General features: G+C 44.8%; 1 protein-coding gene across 11 annotated transcripts in view; it reads left to right on the plus strand.

Moving 5' to 3' along the window:
* Rap1gap2 (RAP1 GTPase activating protein 2) overlaps positions 1-17,275 on the plus strand; it is a 228,331-nt gene that overhangs the window by 168,729 nt on the left and 42,327 nt on the right. For all 11 annotated transcript variants that reach the window (XR_013436263.1, XM_078042659.1, XM_078042649.1 and 8 more), the window contains 7 exons: positions 1,035-1,070; positions 4,872-4,916; positions 5,690-5,722; positions 6,112-6,324; positions 7,387-7,490; positions 15,890-15,968; positions 16,725-16,778. Coding sequence is in view for 10 of the 11 variants with exons in the window: in XM_078042659.1 (XP_077898785.1) it covers positions 1,035-1,070; positions 4,872-4,916; positions 5,690-5,722; positions 6,112-6,324; positions 7,387-7,490; positions 15,890-15,968; positions 16,725-16,778 (564 nt within the window). In the remaining variant the exon portion in view is untranslated. The remainder of the gene's footprint in view (positions 1-1,034; positions 1,071-4,871; positions 4,917-5,689; positions 5,723-6,111; positions 6,325-7,386; positions 7,491-15,889; positions 15,969-16,724; positions 16,779-17,275) is intronic.

Here is a 17,275-nt window from a genome sequence, read left to right on the forward strand (position 1 = left end):
TTGTCACTGCATTCTTTGGGCACTGTCTGTCCAGGCACCTCGACTCATGGCTTGCCAGTGCTCAGATTTGTGTAGTGATGTTAGTATAAGAAATTAGGGGGTTGGGGGTTGTGGCTCAGTGGTAGCGTGCTTGTCTAGCATGCGCAAGGCACTGGGTTCGACTCTCAGCACCACATACAAATAAATAAAATAAAGGTCCATCAATAGCTTTAAAAAAAAAAAAAGAAATTAGGGCTGTTTTCCTGGGGTGGGAAGTGGGGGACTTTGGAGGGACAGGAACACGTTTTTCATCAGGGTGAAGCTTCCAGCACCTCAGCTGTGCATTCCACCTCCTTGTTCTCCTTTACGCCTTTACCTGGAGTTTACAGAGGGGTCAGTGGAGGAGGTTAAAGGTTTGAACAGCTGCAGTTCATATTTTTAAAATAATCCATCCATGAGCTGGAGGCTCAGATGAATGGGTTTCAGGCTGCGTTTCACAAGCTCTAGGGTCCCAAAACAGTGCCGTGTGGCAGGGGCCAGGGTGGCCCAGGGGGCACAAAGAGGCTCCAGCCTCTTTGGCTGCCCTAACTGGAGTGGCTGTATATACTGGCTCTCTGTTGGGGTACTGAGTGAGATTTTGTAGGAGACAGAGAGTCTTTGTTGCCACAGATGTCAGAAAACTACGTGTGTTGGACATTTTGGCTTCACTGTTGGGTTGAAAACATCCCAAACATGAATCCTGGTGGAGGCCGAGTCTCCATTGGTGTTTGGGGGAATGTGGCTTTTCCCAGGGGTCCCCCTGCCCCTTCCCCCACAGAGACGGAGTGTCTGCTCTCTCCCCAGGGCCAGTGGCCAGCCCAGGCCTGTTTAATTTTCTCTTTTGTTGAATGGGGTGTTCTGGCCCTCCAGTTCTGCAAGGCAAAATCAAATTATCTTCTCTCTGGACTCAAATGAATGTCCTCCCTGGGGAAGCCCTGGGCTTAGCTTCCAGGCAGTTGGTGAAGAGGAGGCTCTGACTCCCGTCTTTCTCTCCCTCCCCACTTTGTGTCTTTCAGTCGGCGGAGTTTTTCGAGATGCTGGAGAAAATGCAGGTGAGCACCCCCAAAGTGTGGAAGCAGCCAAGCCATGGGTGCGGTTGCTGCTGGGACCTTGGGGGTCTCAGTAGCAGGAGATAACCTTGGAGGGAGAGGTCCCCACAGCCCTGACAACCTGAGGCCATTTTGCTATTGGGCAGCAAAGCACTTGGGAAGACTCCAGCCTGAGGACGGGAAGGACCAGCTGGGGATCCATAAATTCCACGGAAGTGGGGAGGGCTGGAAAGGGGCCATTGTTCCTGGAATGGGTTAGAAAGAAAGCTTGAAAAAGCAAGCCCCATCTGAGGGGTGTCATCTTGGGTCGGGGAAGCGAGAGCTGCAGCATGGGAGGCAGATCCAAGTTCAAATCTTGCATTGGATACTTGGTTGTACGAGTTCCTTTCCATTTCCACGCCTCTAAGTAAACAATAATAAAAATGCTCACTGAGCTGCAATAAGAGAATATATGTAAATAATTGGTAGGCACTCTGTGAAAGTCAATGTTCAATGTGGATTTGAGGGACTTTTTATAAGCACAGTCCTTATCTGCAGATTCCAAATCTATGGATTAAACCAACTGTGGAAAATTTGGTTTCATGTGGATGGAAAACATTTTAGAAAAATTTACATCTGTATTGAACACGCACATACTTTTTTTCTTGTCATTCTTCTCTAAACAATGTAGATAACACCTATTTACATGACATTTATGTTGTATTAGGTAATATAAGTAAGCTAGAGATGATTTGAAGTATATGGGAGGCTGGGGAGGTTCCAAACACCATGCCATTTTAAATAAGGGACCTGAGCATTTGTGGATTTTTGTATCCCTACGGGTCCTGGAACTAATGCTTCTGAGGTCAGGCTCTCAGGTAAGAAGTTTGCCCTAGGGAATATGAGCAGAGGTCCAGGTGGAGTTGATGTGGGTGAAGAGAATCGGAAGAAGTTGATAATGGCACATGTTTCAAGCACTTCTCTTGGGCTCAGGGATTGACAAGTGTTATTTTGTCCTGACAAGGCCCTGGGAAGTAGGTATGATCCCATTACCATCTCCATATCACAGGTGAGGAAACTGAGGCATTGAGCTATTAAATTAAGCACTCTAGGACACATGGCAAGCAAGTAAGTAGCTTGGGAGCCAGAGGGCTTAGCCATTGTACCATGATACTTTTTACCCTAAGTAGAAGAGACAGATCCTGTAATAAAGTTCTGGAAGTTCCAGGAGGAGGGGCAATATGGTGCCCAGGGCAGTCCTGAGATGCAAGTCACCTGAGGGGGGGTGAGGAGAGGGACGGTTGGAGGGAAAGATAGTATTTGTGTCATAACCACGAGTCAGTTATTAAGATTCTGCTCCATACCCGACAGTGTGTGGACTGAAAACTCATTTTACATTCATTTAGGGAACTTCTAATCAAGTTGTGGAAACAGGGCTGGCATGTGCTCTGTGCGAGCGGTGGGGACAGGGTATAATTAAGTGCTCAACTGCTTGGAGCAGAACTGGGATTTTCCCTTCAAGCCGACGGGATCCCTTCATTCTGGCAAGCTGGTGGGGAATCAGAGGCTCCACCTTCCTACTCCCTGGTGGCCTCTGCCTTCCACCTGTCCTCACCACCCCCCCAGCTGGAGTCCCTCCCTCCCCCACAGGGCATACAATTTGGCCCCACTTAACTGGCCTCATATTGTTCCATTTTTAGAGGCTGTCTGTTGGGTTTGCTTCTCAGCTAGACTGGGAGCTTCTCCAGGGCAGGGGCTTGTTTTTCCCCTCCCTCTATATTTCTATGACAACCGACACCCAGCACCCATGGTGGTTTGCCATTTCTGTCTCAGTTGAGGCGCGGGAGCCAAACTTCCCAGCGTGTAAGACTCTACCATGTGTCAGTGGGTGCCAGCGGTAGAGGGTTCACAGTCCCCAGCTACTCTGCTGATAGGAAACTTGATGGTGGTCAGGCAGTGCCTGGTGTGGGTGGATTCTGTTCTTGGGCATGGGCTTCTTCCCTGATCATCTTGCAGTTGGGAAAACTGAGCCTCAGAGCAATTAAGTGCCGGGGTCACTCTACTAGTTGTGAAGAGCTGAAACTAGGCTCGAGGATTCCTGATTCCAGCCCAGGAGTCTAGGGATTTGAAGAAGGGCACAACCCCCATGAAGCAAAGGGAGTTTAGTGCACGTGCTTTGGAAGCTTCAGTCCTGGGCTCAGGTTTAACCTGCATGCCTTCTAGTTGAGTATCTTTCTCCTATGAGCCTCCATTTCTTCATGGCGGGGGGGCGGGGGGGTGGTGGTGGGTGGTGAGGCAGCTAGTGATAGTACCTGTTGTACTCAGGGAAGAGGCGGCCCTGCTTGGGCAGTGGCTCTGTTGTGGGGCAGGGAGTGGGGTGGCTGAGGGGCTGGGAGGAGGTTTTCTCTCCTGCCTCAGGGACTGTTCCCAGACAGGGATGACTAATGCAGGACAAACAAAGTGAACTCCTGACATCACTCCCTCACCCCCACTTACCCAGTTGGCCAACCCCGACAGGGTCTGCAGGGCCACCCAGGTGGTTTTCTGCCTGTGTGCAGGAGGAGCACCTGTCTTGTGGGAGGGGCCCTCCCACACCCTCCTGAACAATGCTGCAGGGTGACTCAGCCCAGAGAAGTCCAGGGAAGGGGAAGCCGCATCTACATCTACTCAGTTAGCCGGAGCCCTGGTGTCCTGGAAGTGGGGGGTGTGGTCATGTGGATAGGTGATCTGGCTTCAAATCCAAGCCTTGTCACTTACTAGCTGTGTGTCCTTAGGCACATGCCCCCCCCCACCTCCCCGTGGGGTCTTTGTTTCCTTGCTGGTGAAAAGGTGCTGTGAGCTTCTCAAAGGAGGCCTGGGGAAACTCACCTTGGAAGGTGTGTCAGTGCTCTGGCTAGATAGGGACTGCTTCTGGGCTCTCTTCTCTTCCGAGGGGAACTTTCTCCTAGCTTGTCCCACCAGCTCAGACCCTCACCTGATTTATTCAGTCTTGGGACACCATGTGTTTCCCTCCCACACAACCCAGTTAAGTCAGAACCCAATTATAGGACTGCTGGAAAAGGCACTGCTCTCGGAAGTGAATTTTCCAGACACCTGCAGGTTAATTCCCCCAGTCTAATCCCAGTCCTCAAATCTGATCCTCAAATAGATACTCCATGTATCTATGAAGTTTTTTTTTTTTTTTTTTTTTTTGGCACGGGGGTGGTAGGGAATGTGTCTCATTCTCATTTTATAGATGCAGCTCCAAGGGTCACATAGAGGAGGCTTGCAGCAGAAGGAGGACCTGTGGATACATAGGCCCTCCCATCAGGGAGAGGGTGCAGCTGATAGTGCCACGGACATGGATTCCCATCTTAGCCCCTCACCTGCTGACCTTGTGGCCCTAGGGAATATATTTCAGCTCTAGGATGATAACAGTGGTATTGCCAGCCTATGGGACTGATAACTAGATACCAGTCAGTATTCCAAGGGCTTCACCCATTATTAACCTTTGATCTTCAACACAGTGGTAGGTGCTGTCATCATTCGCATTTCAGTCACAGGACAGTTTCTGTGACATGGTCATGGTCATTAGGCTAGTAACTAGCAGTGCAGGGATTTGAACCCAGGGCATCTGGCTCCAATTTGGGCTGTTAACTGAGCTACTAGCTGTCTCGTCTGGGGCTGCTGTGAGGACTGACAGTGACAAGGCAGTGAGAGCTTCCAGCTGTTGCTGCTGTCACCATCATTAACCCCCAGCAAGGACAGTTGCCCAGAGACTCCTCTCTTAGGTCACTCTTTCGTGACCTTTGCTTCCGTGGGTCCTCTTTTCCTTTTTTTCCACAGGGGATCAAGCTTGAAGAGCAGAAGCCAGGACCCCAGAAGAACAAGGTGGGCTGGGTGGCTGAGGTGCTCATTGGGTGGGCCCAGTGAGGAGGCATGAGTGGGACGAAGGCGAGGAGACAGGGCTCTTCTGTTTCCCTCCTGTCTCCCTTTGGTTTCCACCAAGAGCCACCAAAGTGACTGAAGCCTGGTTACATTGTGCCTGGTAGGCAGCAGAGGGGGACCTGGCTCCATGCCTTTAAAGTAACTTCAGAGCAGGCTGGAGTGGGGATGGGAGCCTTGAAGGAGACCCAGGATTGGTGGCTGGGCCTGGCCGTTCCCCCCCCCCCCCCGCCTATTTGGCACCTGTCTCTGCACCTGTACAGTGTTTGGGACTGTCAGACTCGGTTTCAGAGGACCACCAGCTCTTAGCTTTGGTTTTTTTTCCCCAATGCCTGAGGGTACCTTAGAGTTCAGCTCTGTTACTTGGAGAAGGCTGCTGGGTGAGACTAGGGGCCATCGCCCTGTGTTGGCACCCTAGGCTGAGAAGCTGGTCTCACTAGAGGTGACAGGGTCAGCACCTGCTGAGTCTTTGGCTCAGCTGAGTTTGTGTTCAGGTGTGGTCAATTTGAAGATGAGCACAACTTATGTAAGATATCAGATCCCGCAGCTGCCTCTAGGCTGTTCTTCCATCTCATGTGTTTCTCCCAAAGCCCTGGTGCAACCTGCTAAGCCTCCCAGTGCATCCCCTCCCATGATCCAGGAGAGGGACATGGAAACAATGATCTGACTTTATCACCACTGCGAAGACTAACAGTTCTGTTCTCTGGTTTGTCTTGCAGGATGACTATATCCCATATCCCAGCATTGATGAGGTAGGAGCCCCCCTGTCTGCACTGCAGCCCCATCTGGGTCCTGTCCCTGGGGAGATCATGGCCCTTCCCAGCCCCACATGGGAAAGAACCTCAGGCCTGGGATCTGAGGGCCTGAGGCCTCTTTCCATATTTACCTCTGTGACCTTGGCTTTTCCATGTTTTAATTGAGGGTTCCCATCCAGGCCTTGCAACCCATAGGCACAAGGTCAGCTGGTAAAGCTGGAGATGCCAGTGGGTCACAGAGGAGGGATTCATGTTACTGACTTTGGCCTTAAAAATACCAGACTCCCTTCCCTGGAGCAGCTCAGAGGTGGGTGGGGACACCACAGGCACCTCCTCCTGCAGTCCCAGGGTAGGCTTGCAGGACAAGATCCTCCCTCTGCCTCCAGGTTGTGGAGAAGGGCGGCCCATACCCTCTGATCATCCTGCCCCAGTTTGGGGGCTATTGGATCGAGGACCCGGAGAATGTGGGCACACCAACGTCACTGGGCAGCAGCATCTGTGAGGAGGAGGAAGAGGACAACCTCAGCCCCAACACATTCGGCTACAAGCTCGAGTGCAAGGGCGAAGCCAGGGCCTACCGCAGGCATTTCCTAGGAAAGGTGAGGTTCAGGGGCCCTGGGAGAAAAGAGCTGCCAGAGGGTGAAGTGCCCTGGGTAGGTAGGGGGTCCTCTCTCCAGTGCCCCCTCTGTTCTCCCTGCCATTTCTCCTTCCCAGATCTGTCCCCTTCCTGCCTGTCTGCATTTGTATAAATAGGAGAAGTTTGACTGGCAGTATTCTGGGGCAGGGGCAGGGGAGCAGTGCAGAATTCCCATGATGGGTCCTTTGGGGGTCACCCCCAGGAAGGGTTCCAGGAGTTGATGAGATGGGTAGTGTTTGGGGGTGCAGGAGAGTGGGCAGAGTTTTGACTTCTTCAGAAAAAAAACACATCCTCACATCTTGGAAGTCTACATTACCATTTTCTTAGTGCACATGTCTCATGTCCTGTGTGCCATTCCCCTGAGCACAGTGTGCTTGCTGTGACCCTCTGACTACTTAAAAGTGACAAAGTTATATATCTTTAAATATATTCTGCCCTTCAAGTTTGCTAGATTCCCCAAGTCTCCAGGGCAGATTCTGGACATCTCAAGCCGGAGATAGCTTTGCAGAGACTCACTTGGAGGAAGCTGTACCCAGGCCTCCAAACCCCAGGAGGTTAAAATGTAGATTCCACACCTCACCCTGACCTGGTGGACCTGGCGTGGGCTCCAGGAAGCGATGTTTGTAGCCCGGGCTCCCGGATTCAGAGGACCTCTCACTTCCCCTTGGGTGGAGGTGTTGAGTGCCTCCTAGCTTTCTCCCACAGAGAGTCTAGGGTGGTGAGGGCTGCTCCCCAGGGAACATCTGGGGGTGAAGAGCTTCAGCAAGTTGAGACAGATCTGAGTTTGAATGTTGGTGTCTGTGTCTGTGGAATGGGGATGATCTCTTGCCTAAAGCTGTGGTCAGGATTTAAAGAAGATAGTGGGTATGAAACCCATAGCACGGTGCTTGGCATGTCCCGTAGCAGTGACATCCTTCGCTTCCTCATTTCTGTGGGGCTTCTCCTTTCTGGTGAAGAAGGTGGTTTGGGGTGACATGTCTGGAGGCTTGCCTCCCCTCCACTCACACCCGACTTCTGTTTCTAGGATCATCTGAACTTCTACTGTACCGGCAGCAGCCTCGGGAACTTGATTCTGTCCATCAAGTGTGAGGAAGTGGAAGGGATTGAGTACCTCAGGATCATTCTCAGGTGGGTGGGCCTGTTGTATTGGTTGCCACACCTCTTCTGGGTGGGTCTGCCGTGTGTATGTGTGTGTGTGTGTGTGTGTGTGTGTGTGTGTGTGTGGTTGGTTGGTGGGGCAGAAATACCAGTCTGACCAGGTCTGATCTGGGTGTGCTGGAAGAAAAGAACTGCTGGCATCTTGGGGCTGTATTTGAAGTTGCCAGGCAGTAGGACCAGGTGGCCCCAGCTGACTGATTCTCAAGGTCACCAAGACCAGACCCCAACATGCCTCTCTTTCTTATAAGGGACCTAGCCCTGAGAAGGAATGGAAGCCAAGAGTAGGGATCGCTTGGTGTGTTTTATCAAGCTGAGACGCAGCTTTATGTCCTGGGAAAGGGTTGTCCAAAATGCTGCCTCTGGTGACCACTGAGTCAGGGAAGGTGGATCCCAAAGCCTCTGTTGTGTGTTCTGGGTTCATGGAGCTGGAGTGATCTTTACAACAGGAACACTGATTTATAGGTGAAGCCAGGGCACCTCTCCCTGGATTGTGACTTCCCGAAAGGGCAGGAACTGGAACTGGCTTCTGTTTGGTTCAAGTAACGTGTTTTGTAAAACCTTTCTTATACCAGGAGGTAGGAGAAGTTCTGGGAGGGGGTACAAAGATAACTGAGATTTGGTCCCTGTTCCCTAAAGATTTATGGTCTAGCAAGTGAGAAAAATAGAATTTTAAGATGTGTCACGAGTATTATTTTAGTCAGATGCACAGAATGTTATGAGAGCCCAGAGGAGTGTGTGCCTTATTTATCTGTCCCTGGCTGGAGGGTACAGAAGCCAGGAAGGCCAAGGGGCTGGAGCTTAGTAGACTTCTATGAACATGTCAAGCTCTCAAATCGTGTTTATTGAATCTAATTGTAAGTTCTTAAAGGTATTTGGAAGGGATCAATAACAGTTTTTTTTTTTAAATTCTGTCTAAATTTTGAGATAAACATGGGAAAGAAGAAGGACATTTAACTCTGCTTTGGGAGAGGTAGGAGACCGTATGGTTTGAATAAATGATTAGCCCCCATCCAACCTTGATTTGCTTCTGATGTAGAAAGGAAGCAGTTACATTTACAAAAGTGGACACCTGGGTGGACATCGTATTTGCAGAACATGGAAAGTCAATTAAATAACGACAGAAAAACCTCAGAGTGGGTAATACCTGGGTCCCTAGCTGTAAATAGAATTTCTAGCTAGAAGAACCCCTCTGAAGAAAAGTATTTTCTTTCTTAATAAAAATTAGACCAAGATGGTTTGGGACTTCTGAGTCAGATGACAGTGGGATCTCAGCCCCTCTTTCCTAATGCTACATCCTATCTGAAACATTGTATCAGGACTGAAAGTTGGAGAAGGTGCCAGACACAACGCCCGCTTTGATATTTTAAAATTGTCATTTATAGGATAGTTAGGACCCAAATGTAGGTGATATGGAGTTGAACCCTAGATCCCCTTCCTAAGAAAGCAATATAGTGTGGGACTATATGCAACCGAAGATTCTGGAAGAAAACTATTCTCTTTAGGAGTGAGAGGGAGCCCTGAATGGTGAGGGGTCTTTCTGCATTGAACCACTTTTGTTACTTTGGGCCAGCAGTATTTGAAATCAATACCAGGGAGAGCTCAAGAATAAGCTCAAATGTGGCTCTCCCCAAAAGAAAGCCAGTGGGCAGGGTGACAGAGAGAAGCCATGTATCAGCTAGGAAGTTGGACAATCACATCATGTACTTGGAGTGATTGCCAGGCCAAATTGAAAACCAGGCATGAAAAATTGGCTCGATGGCTTAGCAGCTTTACCAGACACAAAGAAGTACTTATCCAGAGATGAAATTCCCTTGCTGGCAGTAACTACTGTCCCCACTTCTTCCTCATTCCCCATAGAGTTCTGGATTATTTAACTGATGTCCCAAATTTATCACAACCAGCACTCTAGCCTAAAATCTGAGAATAGCCTTCTGACAACCTCTGTGTGTGCATGAGAGTAGCCAAGTGGGATCTACCCATCGTTTACATCTTTTCATACACTTAAGGATCACTTGTGTTTATTTCCTGTGAACTGTCTGTTCATAAGCTTTGTTCTTTTTAAAAACTGGATTGTGATTTGAAATTTCTGCTTTTAAAAATCTTGTAGGTGGTTTTTGCAGGTAGATTTAGGAACTTTGGAACCACAAAATAAATCTAAATACATTTCAAAAAAGCAAATTCTCTTCTGGATCTATTCGCTTATACATTGACAATAAAACTAGAAATTAATAACAAAAAAATGTTTTGGAAAATCCACTTTTTTTTGCCACTTAGAAGTAAACAGTCTCAATACTTTCCTAAGTAACTTATAGGACAAAGAAAAAGTCAAGGATACATTTAAAGAATATTTATAGAGAAATGACATTTACAATATTCCACATAAAGAATTTGGGCTGTCTTCATAGCTACACTTAGAAGAAAGTTTATTGCCTTAAACAGTCTCCTATTAAATAAGAAAGAGTGATGTTTACATGTGTTGTTATTATTAGTAACCTCTCTCTGCCTCAGTTTCCTCATCTGTGAAATGGCAGCGATAGTATCTATGTTAAAATTCTTGAGTGTTTATGTGCCCTGGTGAGTCAGAGCTCATCATATTGTAGCTACTCAATAATGTAATAATGGTGGCTACTGTTCTTTTCATCATTGATATGATTATCTAAGGAAAGTGAGAGAAACAAAAAAGATTAAAGCAGAAATAAAGTTAGAAATAAAAAGAGTACAAGACTTGATAAATCTGGGCTTCTTTTAGGGGAAACAAAACAAGAGAGGCAACTAGCTAGTTAAATGTAGATAAAAAGAGAAAAATAAAAACACACAAAATTAGGCATAAAAAGACACATAAGCACAGAAGTGAAGGCTAAATAATTATTAATGGATGCTGTGTGCAATTTACGCCATGAAATTGGAAATGTTAGTTGAAACAGATGCCTTTCAAGGAAGTATACATCACCAAATGTAACTCAAGATGAGGTAAAAAAACCCAAATGCACCAATAAATTAGAAACATTCTCAAAAGAATTATCCCTCCAAATGCTCCTAGGTCTGAATGGTTTTGTGGGTAAGTATTTTAAACTTTAAAGGAACAGATTTGTGTTATTTAAACTGTTCAAAAGAATAGAAAAATATGGAAAGCTTCCCAATTCATTTGATAATGTTTAGAGGATCCTCGTGGAAAATAAGACAGGCAAATGAAATGTAAGTTAAAAAAGAAAAAACATGGCCCAGTATTCCTTATTAATATAGAAGAATGTTTAGTCTGAAAAACTCAAATTCAAGCAGTATATTAATAAAAGTTTACTATAGTCAAGAAATAATTATTATAGCAATGCAAGGATGGTTAATATGAAGAACTACATGATTTATTCAGTGTTTGTTTAACCAAGGCTTACTATGTGCCAGACTTTGTTTAGCGGTAGGGAATCCTATGAGGAATAAGCTCTTAACTTGTGTATTTGACCATAGAAAGCATTCAGTACATTTTATATATTCTTTTTTTCTTGCTCTCCTCCCTCCCTCCCTCCCTCCCTCCCTCCCTCCCTCCCTCCCTCCCTCCCTCCCTCCCTCCCTTCCTTCCTCCCTTCCTTCCTTCCTTCCTTCCTTCCTTCCCAAAATGCCAAGTATTGAACTCAGGGCCTTGTGCATGGTAGGTAAGGGCTCTACCACTAAGCTATACCCTTAGCTTTACTCATCTTCTTCTTATGGACCTGAATCGTTGTAGGTTAGTGGGGGTGGTGCAAAAGATAGATGCTGACAGAGAACTGAAAGAAGTTCAGGATGGTTTGATTGTGGAAAGTGTGTCTATGTGTGTGTGGGGTTGAAAGACTGTTGGAGAGATGTGGGAAAGCTAGTTCATGTACAGATCATCTTTAGGAGCTTAGATTTTTATCGTAGGAGCAAGAGGAGAGCTACAGAAGGGAGAATGTTACAAAAAGATCTGTAGAAAGGTCATTCTGGCTAGAGTAAGGGCAATGACTTGGAGGAATGTCACGGCCAAGAGAAGGAAGGTTAATCAGGAGGCAGCTGCAGTGAGCCAGGTGATGTGAGCTAGGTGATGATCCAGGCCACCAGATTGTATAACGTGAATAGTGCCCCCAGAGTGGTACAGACTAACAGCCAGGATGGGGACTGAACTGAGAATAGAGAAAAGTGGGTGGAAAATTCCAGGCACCTGGGGAAAACTGACATTAAGAAAGACAGTCGAAATGTCAACAAATAGGAGATGGATTTACTGCTGATGAAATGCAAATAATGGTAGTCTTTCAAAATGACTTAAAATAAATATATTTAACATCTTAAAAAGACAAAGAATGAATAGCATCTATAAAATGGATAGATTGTAAAACAAGGAAATGAATTAAGAACACGTGGGCATGTAAAGAAAATGATTAGAATTTTGAGGAATAAAAAAAATAGTTGTTGAAATAAGCTTAACATATAGGATAAAATCTAGTTTGCTCAAAGAGTGAATTTGTGAATCAGAAGAGAGTCCCAAGGAATTCATCCAGAACACAGCACAGATAAAGAAATAAAGTATACAAAAAAGAAGATACAATGTGGAAAATAGACTGAGAGGCCTCAGAATTTGTTTCAAAGGAGTTCCAGAAGGAAATACTCCAGAGGTTTGTGAACAAATACCCAGAGGGAATATCTGAGAACATTTCAGAATTGAAGGAAGTACATAACCTACGGGTTGAGAGCAATTTTAAAACAAAACAATACTTTTAGACATGTTGATGTGAAACATCGGAAATCAAAGATTAAAGAAATTTTAAGACTACCTGAGGATAAAGCCAGACCGTCTTTGAGGTAGGAACAACTAGGCCGAAAATAGATTTTTCCTAAGCTATAATAGTTGTCAAAAGACGATGGGGACAGTATCTTTAAAGTGTAGAAAGCAAGCAAGTGAGAAAAAAGGAAAGAAATTAAAGAAGAAACACTCTTAACCCAATGTTCTATGCCCAGAAAACAGCAAAGACAAGATAAAATTGTTTCCAAATATAAACAAATGGGAGTGTACCACTCACAGAGTCTCCCTGAAAGAATTACTAAAGGATGTACTTCAGCTAGAAGAAAGAGAACTCAGAAGAAAAGATGCAGTTAAAAAGTCACAAGATATAGGTAAACCATGTTGATAAATTTAATTACTGACTGGAAAAAGAAGTGATTTTTTGGCATCTTTAAAAGGAGACTTGAACAAAATTTATAAACAAAAGTAACAAGGACAATGGGAGAGGAATAATTCAGTGTTTAAAGCATACTTTATTTTTTTTAATTTGCTTTCCTCTATAGGAAAAACATAACAATTTTAGGGTTTGTTGGAAAAAATATAAGTATATATGTTGGAATACATAGAAATACAATCTGTATCTCCAAAACTAGCAGACATATAAAAAGAGAATAACAAAAAAATAATTATAACTTTATTCAATTGAAGACAGGAAAGGAAAAAACCCCACAGGGAATAGAAGATATAAAATGACATAGAGTAGAAATAATTTCTAATATATTAGTAGTTACAGTAAGTGAAAATAGATTAGATTAACATACTAAGATATCAGACTATTAAATTGAATTTAAAAATGGAAGTATATTATGATTATAAGAGACATACTTAAGGAAGAGTGACATGGAAAGATTTAAAAGAAAGAAATGGAAAAAGACACACTGGGAAAATACTAACCAAGAAAGCTGGCATAACAATATTTTAATCATACAAAATAGGGGCTGGAGTTGTGGGCTCAGTGGTACAATGCTTGCCTAGCATGTATGAGGCCCTGGGTTCGATTCTCAGCACCACATATAAATAAATGAATAAAATAAACGTCCACCAACACCTAAAAAAATATTTTTTAAAAAAAATCAGACAAAATAGAATTTCAGGTAAAAAGCATTAAGGATAAAGGAAGTACTCCTTTGTAACCTGGGAATACTTTTTCCCGACTCCTTGTGTTTCCTACTTTGTGGAGGGACCACTTTTGTATAACACCCCTGGTTCTCTCTGCCCTCTGACAGGTTCATTTAGGAGCAAGAACATTTTTTCTACCCTTTCCTCTTGGAGTTCTCTCCTGAGCAGTCCCCCGGGGGGGGGGTCTTAACCCCTGTCCAGCACTACCTGTGACTGGATGGAGATGTTTGGCTAATTCTGGATTTTAGAAAGCCTCATTTCATCTTCCTTTATACTAAGCTGTGTCCTCACTTGATCTTTATCAGTAACAAAGAGCTGTTTGATTCTTCACTGCCTTACTCTTTGGTATAATTTTGTTTCTGAATTTGTTCAGAACCTGGGCAAGGAAAGATCGCCTCTGCAGGGTCCCCTCTGAGGCCTCCATCCACATGAGGATGGAGAGGACAGGTCTCCCAGGCCCAACAGTCATGGGTGTGTCCTTGATAACAGAGGCTTGAATTTAAAAAGTAAAAACTTACAGAAATATAGGGAGGGGTAGACAAATCCTCATAGTGGGAAATTTTGATAACATCTCTCAGAAGACAGTGGATCAAGTAGATAAAAAAATTATGAAGATAAAGAAGATTTAAACAATTCAATGAACAAACTTGATCTGGTAATGTCTATTCCTTTTCTCAACAAAAGAAAAAAAATAACATCCTTTTCAGTCTGGTAAAAAGAAAAAGAAATAAAATATTTCATGTACTAAGTCAGCAAATTTTAAATAATGAATATCATAGAGATTATGTTCCCTGAAAATAAGGAGAATTTATTAACCAACAATTAAGATAGTGGAGGATAAATCTTCCTTATTTGGAAAGTTTTTTTTTTAATCCTTTTAGCTGGGGATGTGGCTCAGTGGTAGAGCACTTACCTAGCATGTGTAAGACTCTGTGTTCAATCCCCATCATTAAAAACAAATAAATAAGAAAGAAAAGGAAAAAAATATATAAAAAACCCTTTTAAAAATGCCTCCTTGGTTAAAGAGAAAATCACAAAAGAACTGACAAAATATTTAGAACTAAATGACAGTAAAAATACTACCTATCAAAATGTGTGGGATGTAGTTAAAGTGGTACTTAGAGAGAGATGTATAGTTCTAAATGCACTTATAATAAACAAGAAGGAAGATTACATGGGTAAGCGTGCAGGCCAGGAAGTTAGAACAAGAATAGTAGGAAAAACCCTGAAGGAAATAGAAGAAAGGAAAGAACAAACTGGTGAAGTAGAAAGAAATGAAAAAGAACAGAGATGATCATGAAAGCCAGGAGCTGTCTCTTTGAAAAGTCTAATGAAATAGGTAAACCTCCTGCTAAGACTGATCAAAGAAAACAGAGAAAAGACACAAACAAGTAATATTACAGCAATGGAGCAGTTACTAACAGTATCTGATACAAGTGTATCAATGTGTTTGTTGGATACTTTTATAGAAAAACTTAAGTTACCCAAGTTGATTCAAGAAGGAGTAGAAAATCTAAATACTCACCACTAAAGAACTATGAAGTATCTGATTATAAAAACAGTAGGCTCAGCCATGGCACAGATGAAATTTAGCAAGGCTTTAAGGAATGTAAAATCCCTATATTATTCAAGATATTTCAGAGGGCAAGAAGCTATCTCACAACTTTATGTGGCTGGAAATAACACCTTGATATTAAAACCTGGCAAGGAGAATATAAGAAATAAAAGGCAGTGCTTTTGAACATCGATGTGAACAACTAAATAAACTATTAACCAATGAAATTCAGTAGGATATTAAAAATAATACATCATAAGCAACTGGAGTTTTACCCATGGGATGAAAAGATGGCTTCACAGAAATGTAATCTACCAGGTTAACAGATACAAAGCCATATGATTATCTCAGCAGATGCAGAACAGCATTCAGAAAAATCCCAACACTTTCATAATGTGCTAAATGAATCAGGGGAACAGGCTAAATTTAGAGTCTTATGGTGAATCCCTTATAAAGCAGATTCCATTCCATTTATATTTTGAGTAAATCCAGATTTTCAAAAATTAGATTATCTTTAACTACAGGTTCATTTGCATGTCAAAATCCAAATATACACAGAAGCCGGGTCCAGTTCTTTGGGAGAACACAAAAAAACTCACAAAGAAAGAAACAAACAAAAATTAATAATGGTGACCTAGAGGGTGGAAATATAGTTATTTCCCATATTTTCGTGGCAGACAGCTTTATCAGGCATGTTCTTTGAAGTGTCCACTTCCCCTGGGGTACCTCAGTAGGTTCCATTTTCCCACCATTTGTGCGTGCTGTCCCACACATGGGTTGGGGGGAAAGAGGCACACCTGCCCCCAGGGAGACCTAAAACAAGTGCCCTGTCTGGTGTGACCTCAGCCACCTACCTTGTTGACTCGATTCCTTGTGGGTGCCCTTGCCTCACCCTGTCCTCATGTGCAGGTCCAAACTGAAGACAGTGCATGAGCGGATCCCCTTGGCTGGACTGAGCAAATTGCCCAGTGTTCCTCAGATTGCAAAGGTAAAAACCAACCCTTGAGAGAAGGTGACTTCTTTCCATCCAGAGCTGGCCTCTGGGGAATGGAGGGTCTGCCCTTGGGGAGGAGGAGGCCTCTTTTCTCTAGGTCCTTGATTGCATGGATGGGACTGGGGGCCTGTTGGTAGCTGCTTCCATCAATGCTGAGGCTGCTCAGGGGAGAGTGTAATCCTTCGTCTCTGCTCTAGACAGTTCACAGCCAGTTCAGGAGACAAAATATAGGGGAAGACAGGGCTGGCTATGGCAAGAGCTACGGGACTTCAGAAGAGGGGTGTGGAGGGGAGGTCGGGGAGCCTTCACACAGAGGAGAGGCCTGGGCCTGCTGAAAGGTGATTCAGACCCAGGACCACCTTGTGTAAGGAGCCAGCTGGCAGAGGTGCCATGTCACTTTGGAATATAGGGAATTTGGGAACTGAGTCAGCAAAGAGGGGTGAGAGGGTGGGGTTGTATTGGGCCCTCAGTCTGGGAGCAGGGATATGGCAGAATGAGGCTGAATACCTTTGGTGGGAGTTGGGGGGCAGGTGGTTTTTTTTGTCTTATCTTTAGGTCAGAGTGGGGATGAGTCTCAGGCTTTACCTGGTTTCTCTCATCAATTTGTCCGGAAGCCCTGGAAAGGTCAGGGCACACATGTTCCCAACCTTGTGGTCCTTTCTTGCCACGCTGCCTTCTCTCAGTGGGTGCAGGAGCTGGGTGTGCTTTGTGGGCTTGGTTTCTGACCACTGTGTTTCTTTCCCTGCTCAGGCTTTCTGTGACGATGCAGTGGGACTGAAATTCAACCCTGTCCTGTACCCCAAGGTGAGGAACTCTATTCTCCCCCTTGCCTGTTATCCAGGGCTGTGTGGCTCGGCATGGATTTGCACACCTATGACCCTGAGGAGTTCTCTGCATCATGGTGGGGTCTCCATGATAAACCTCCACGACTCCCTCTCTCCCTGCTTACTCCTTCACACACTGGTTCCCCTGGGAACACATCCTTAGGCATGCCTGGGTCTCCAGCCCAGCTGAATAGGTCTCCAGCTAAGAAGGTGGCAGAGGTAGCAGTTTAATAGGTTTTCCACGGCACTCCAGTTGTACCTTCCTGAGGTCAGTGCCGGGGTGAGACTTGGGGGGGCTGGTACAGATCCCAATTGCCATCATGGAGGGGTGGGGGATACAAAGGGCAGAATCTCACTAAGAAATAAAAGGCCAGACTCCCCATCGCCCACGTTACTCTGTGAGCTCTGAGGTCTTACAAGCCCCTCTTGGCCTTAGTTAATAAGCCAGCTGGTTCTCTGTTATCAGTTTCTTAGGAT

This window comes from Ictidomys tridecemlineatus, chromosome 3, assembly GCF_052094955.1.
Source record: "Ictidomys tridecemlineatus isolate mIctTri1 chromosome 3, mIctTri1.hap1, whole genome shotgun sequence".
In the NCBI taxonomy this organism is placed as follows: Eukaryota; Metazoa; Chordata; class Mammalia; order Rodentia; family Sciuridae; genus Ictidomys; species Ictidomys tridecemlineatus.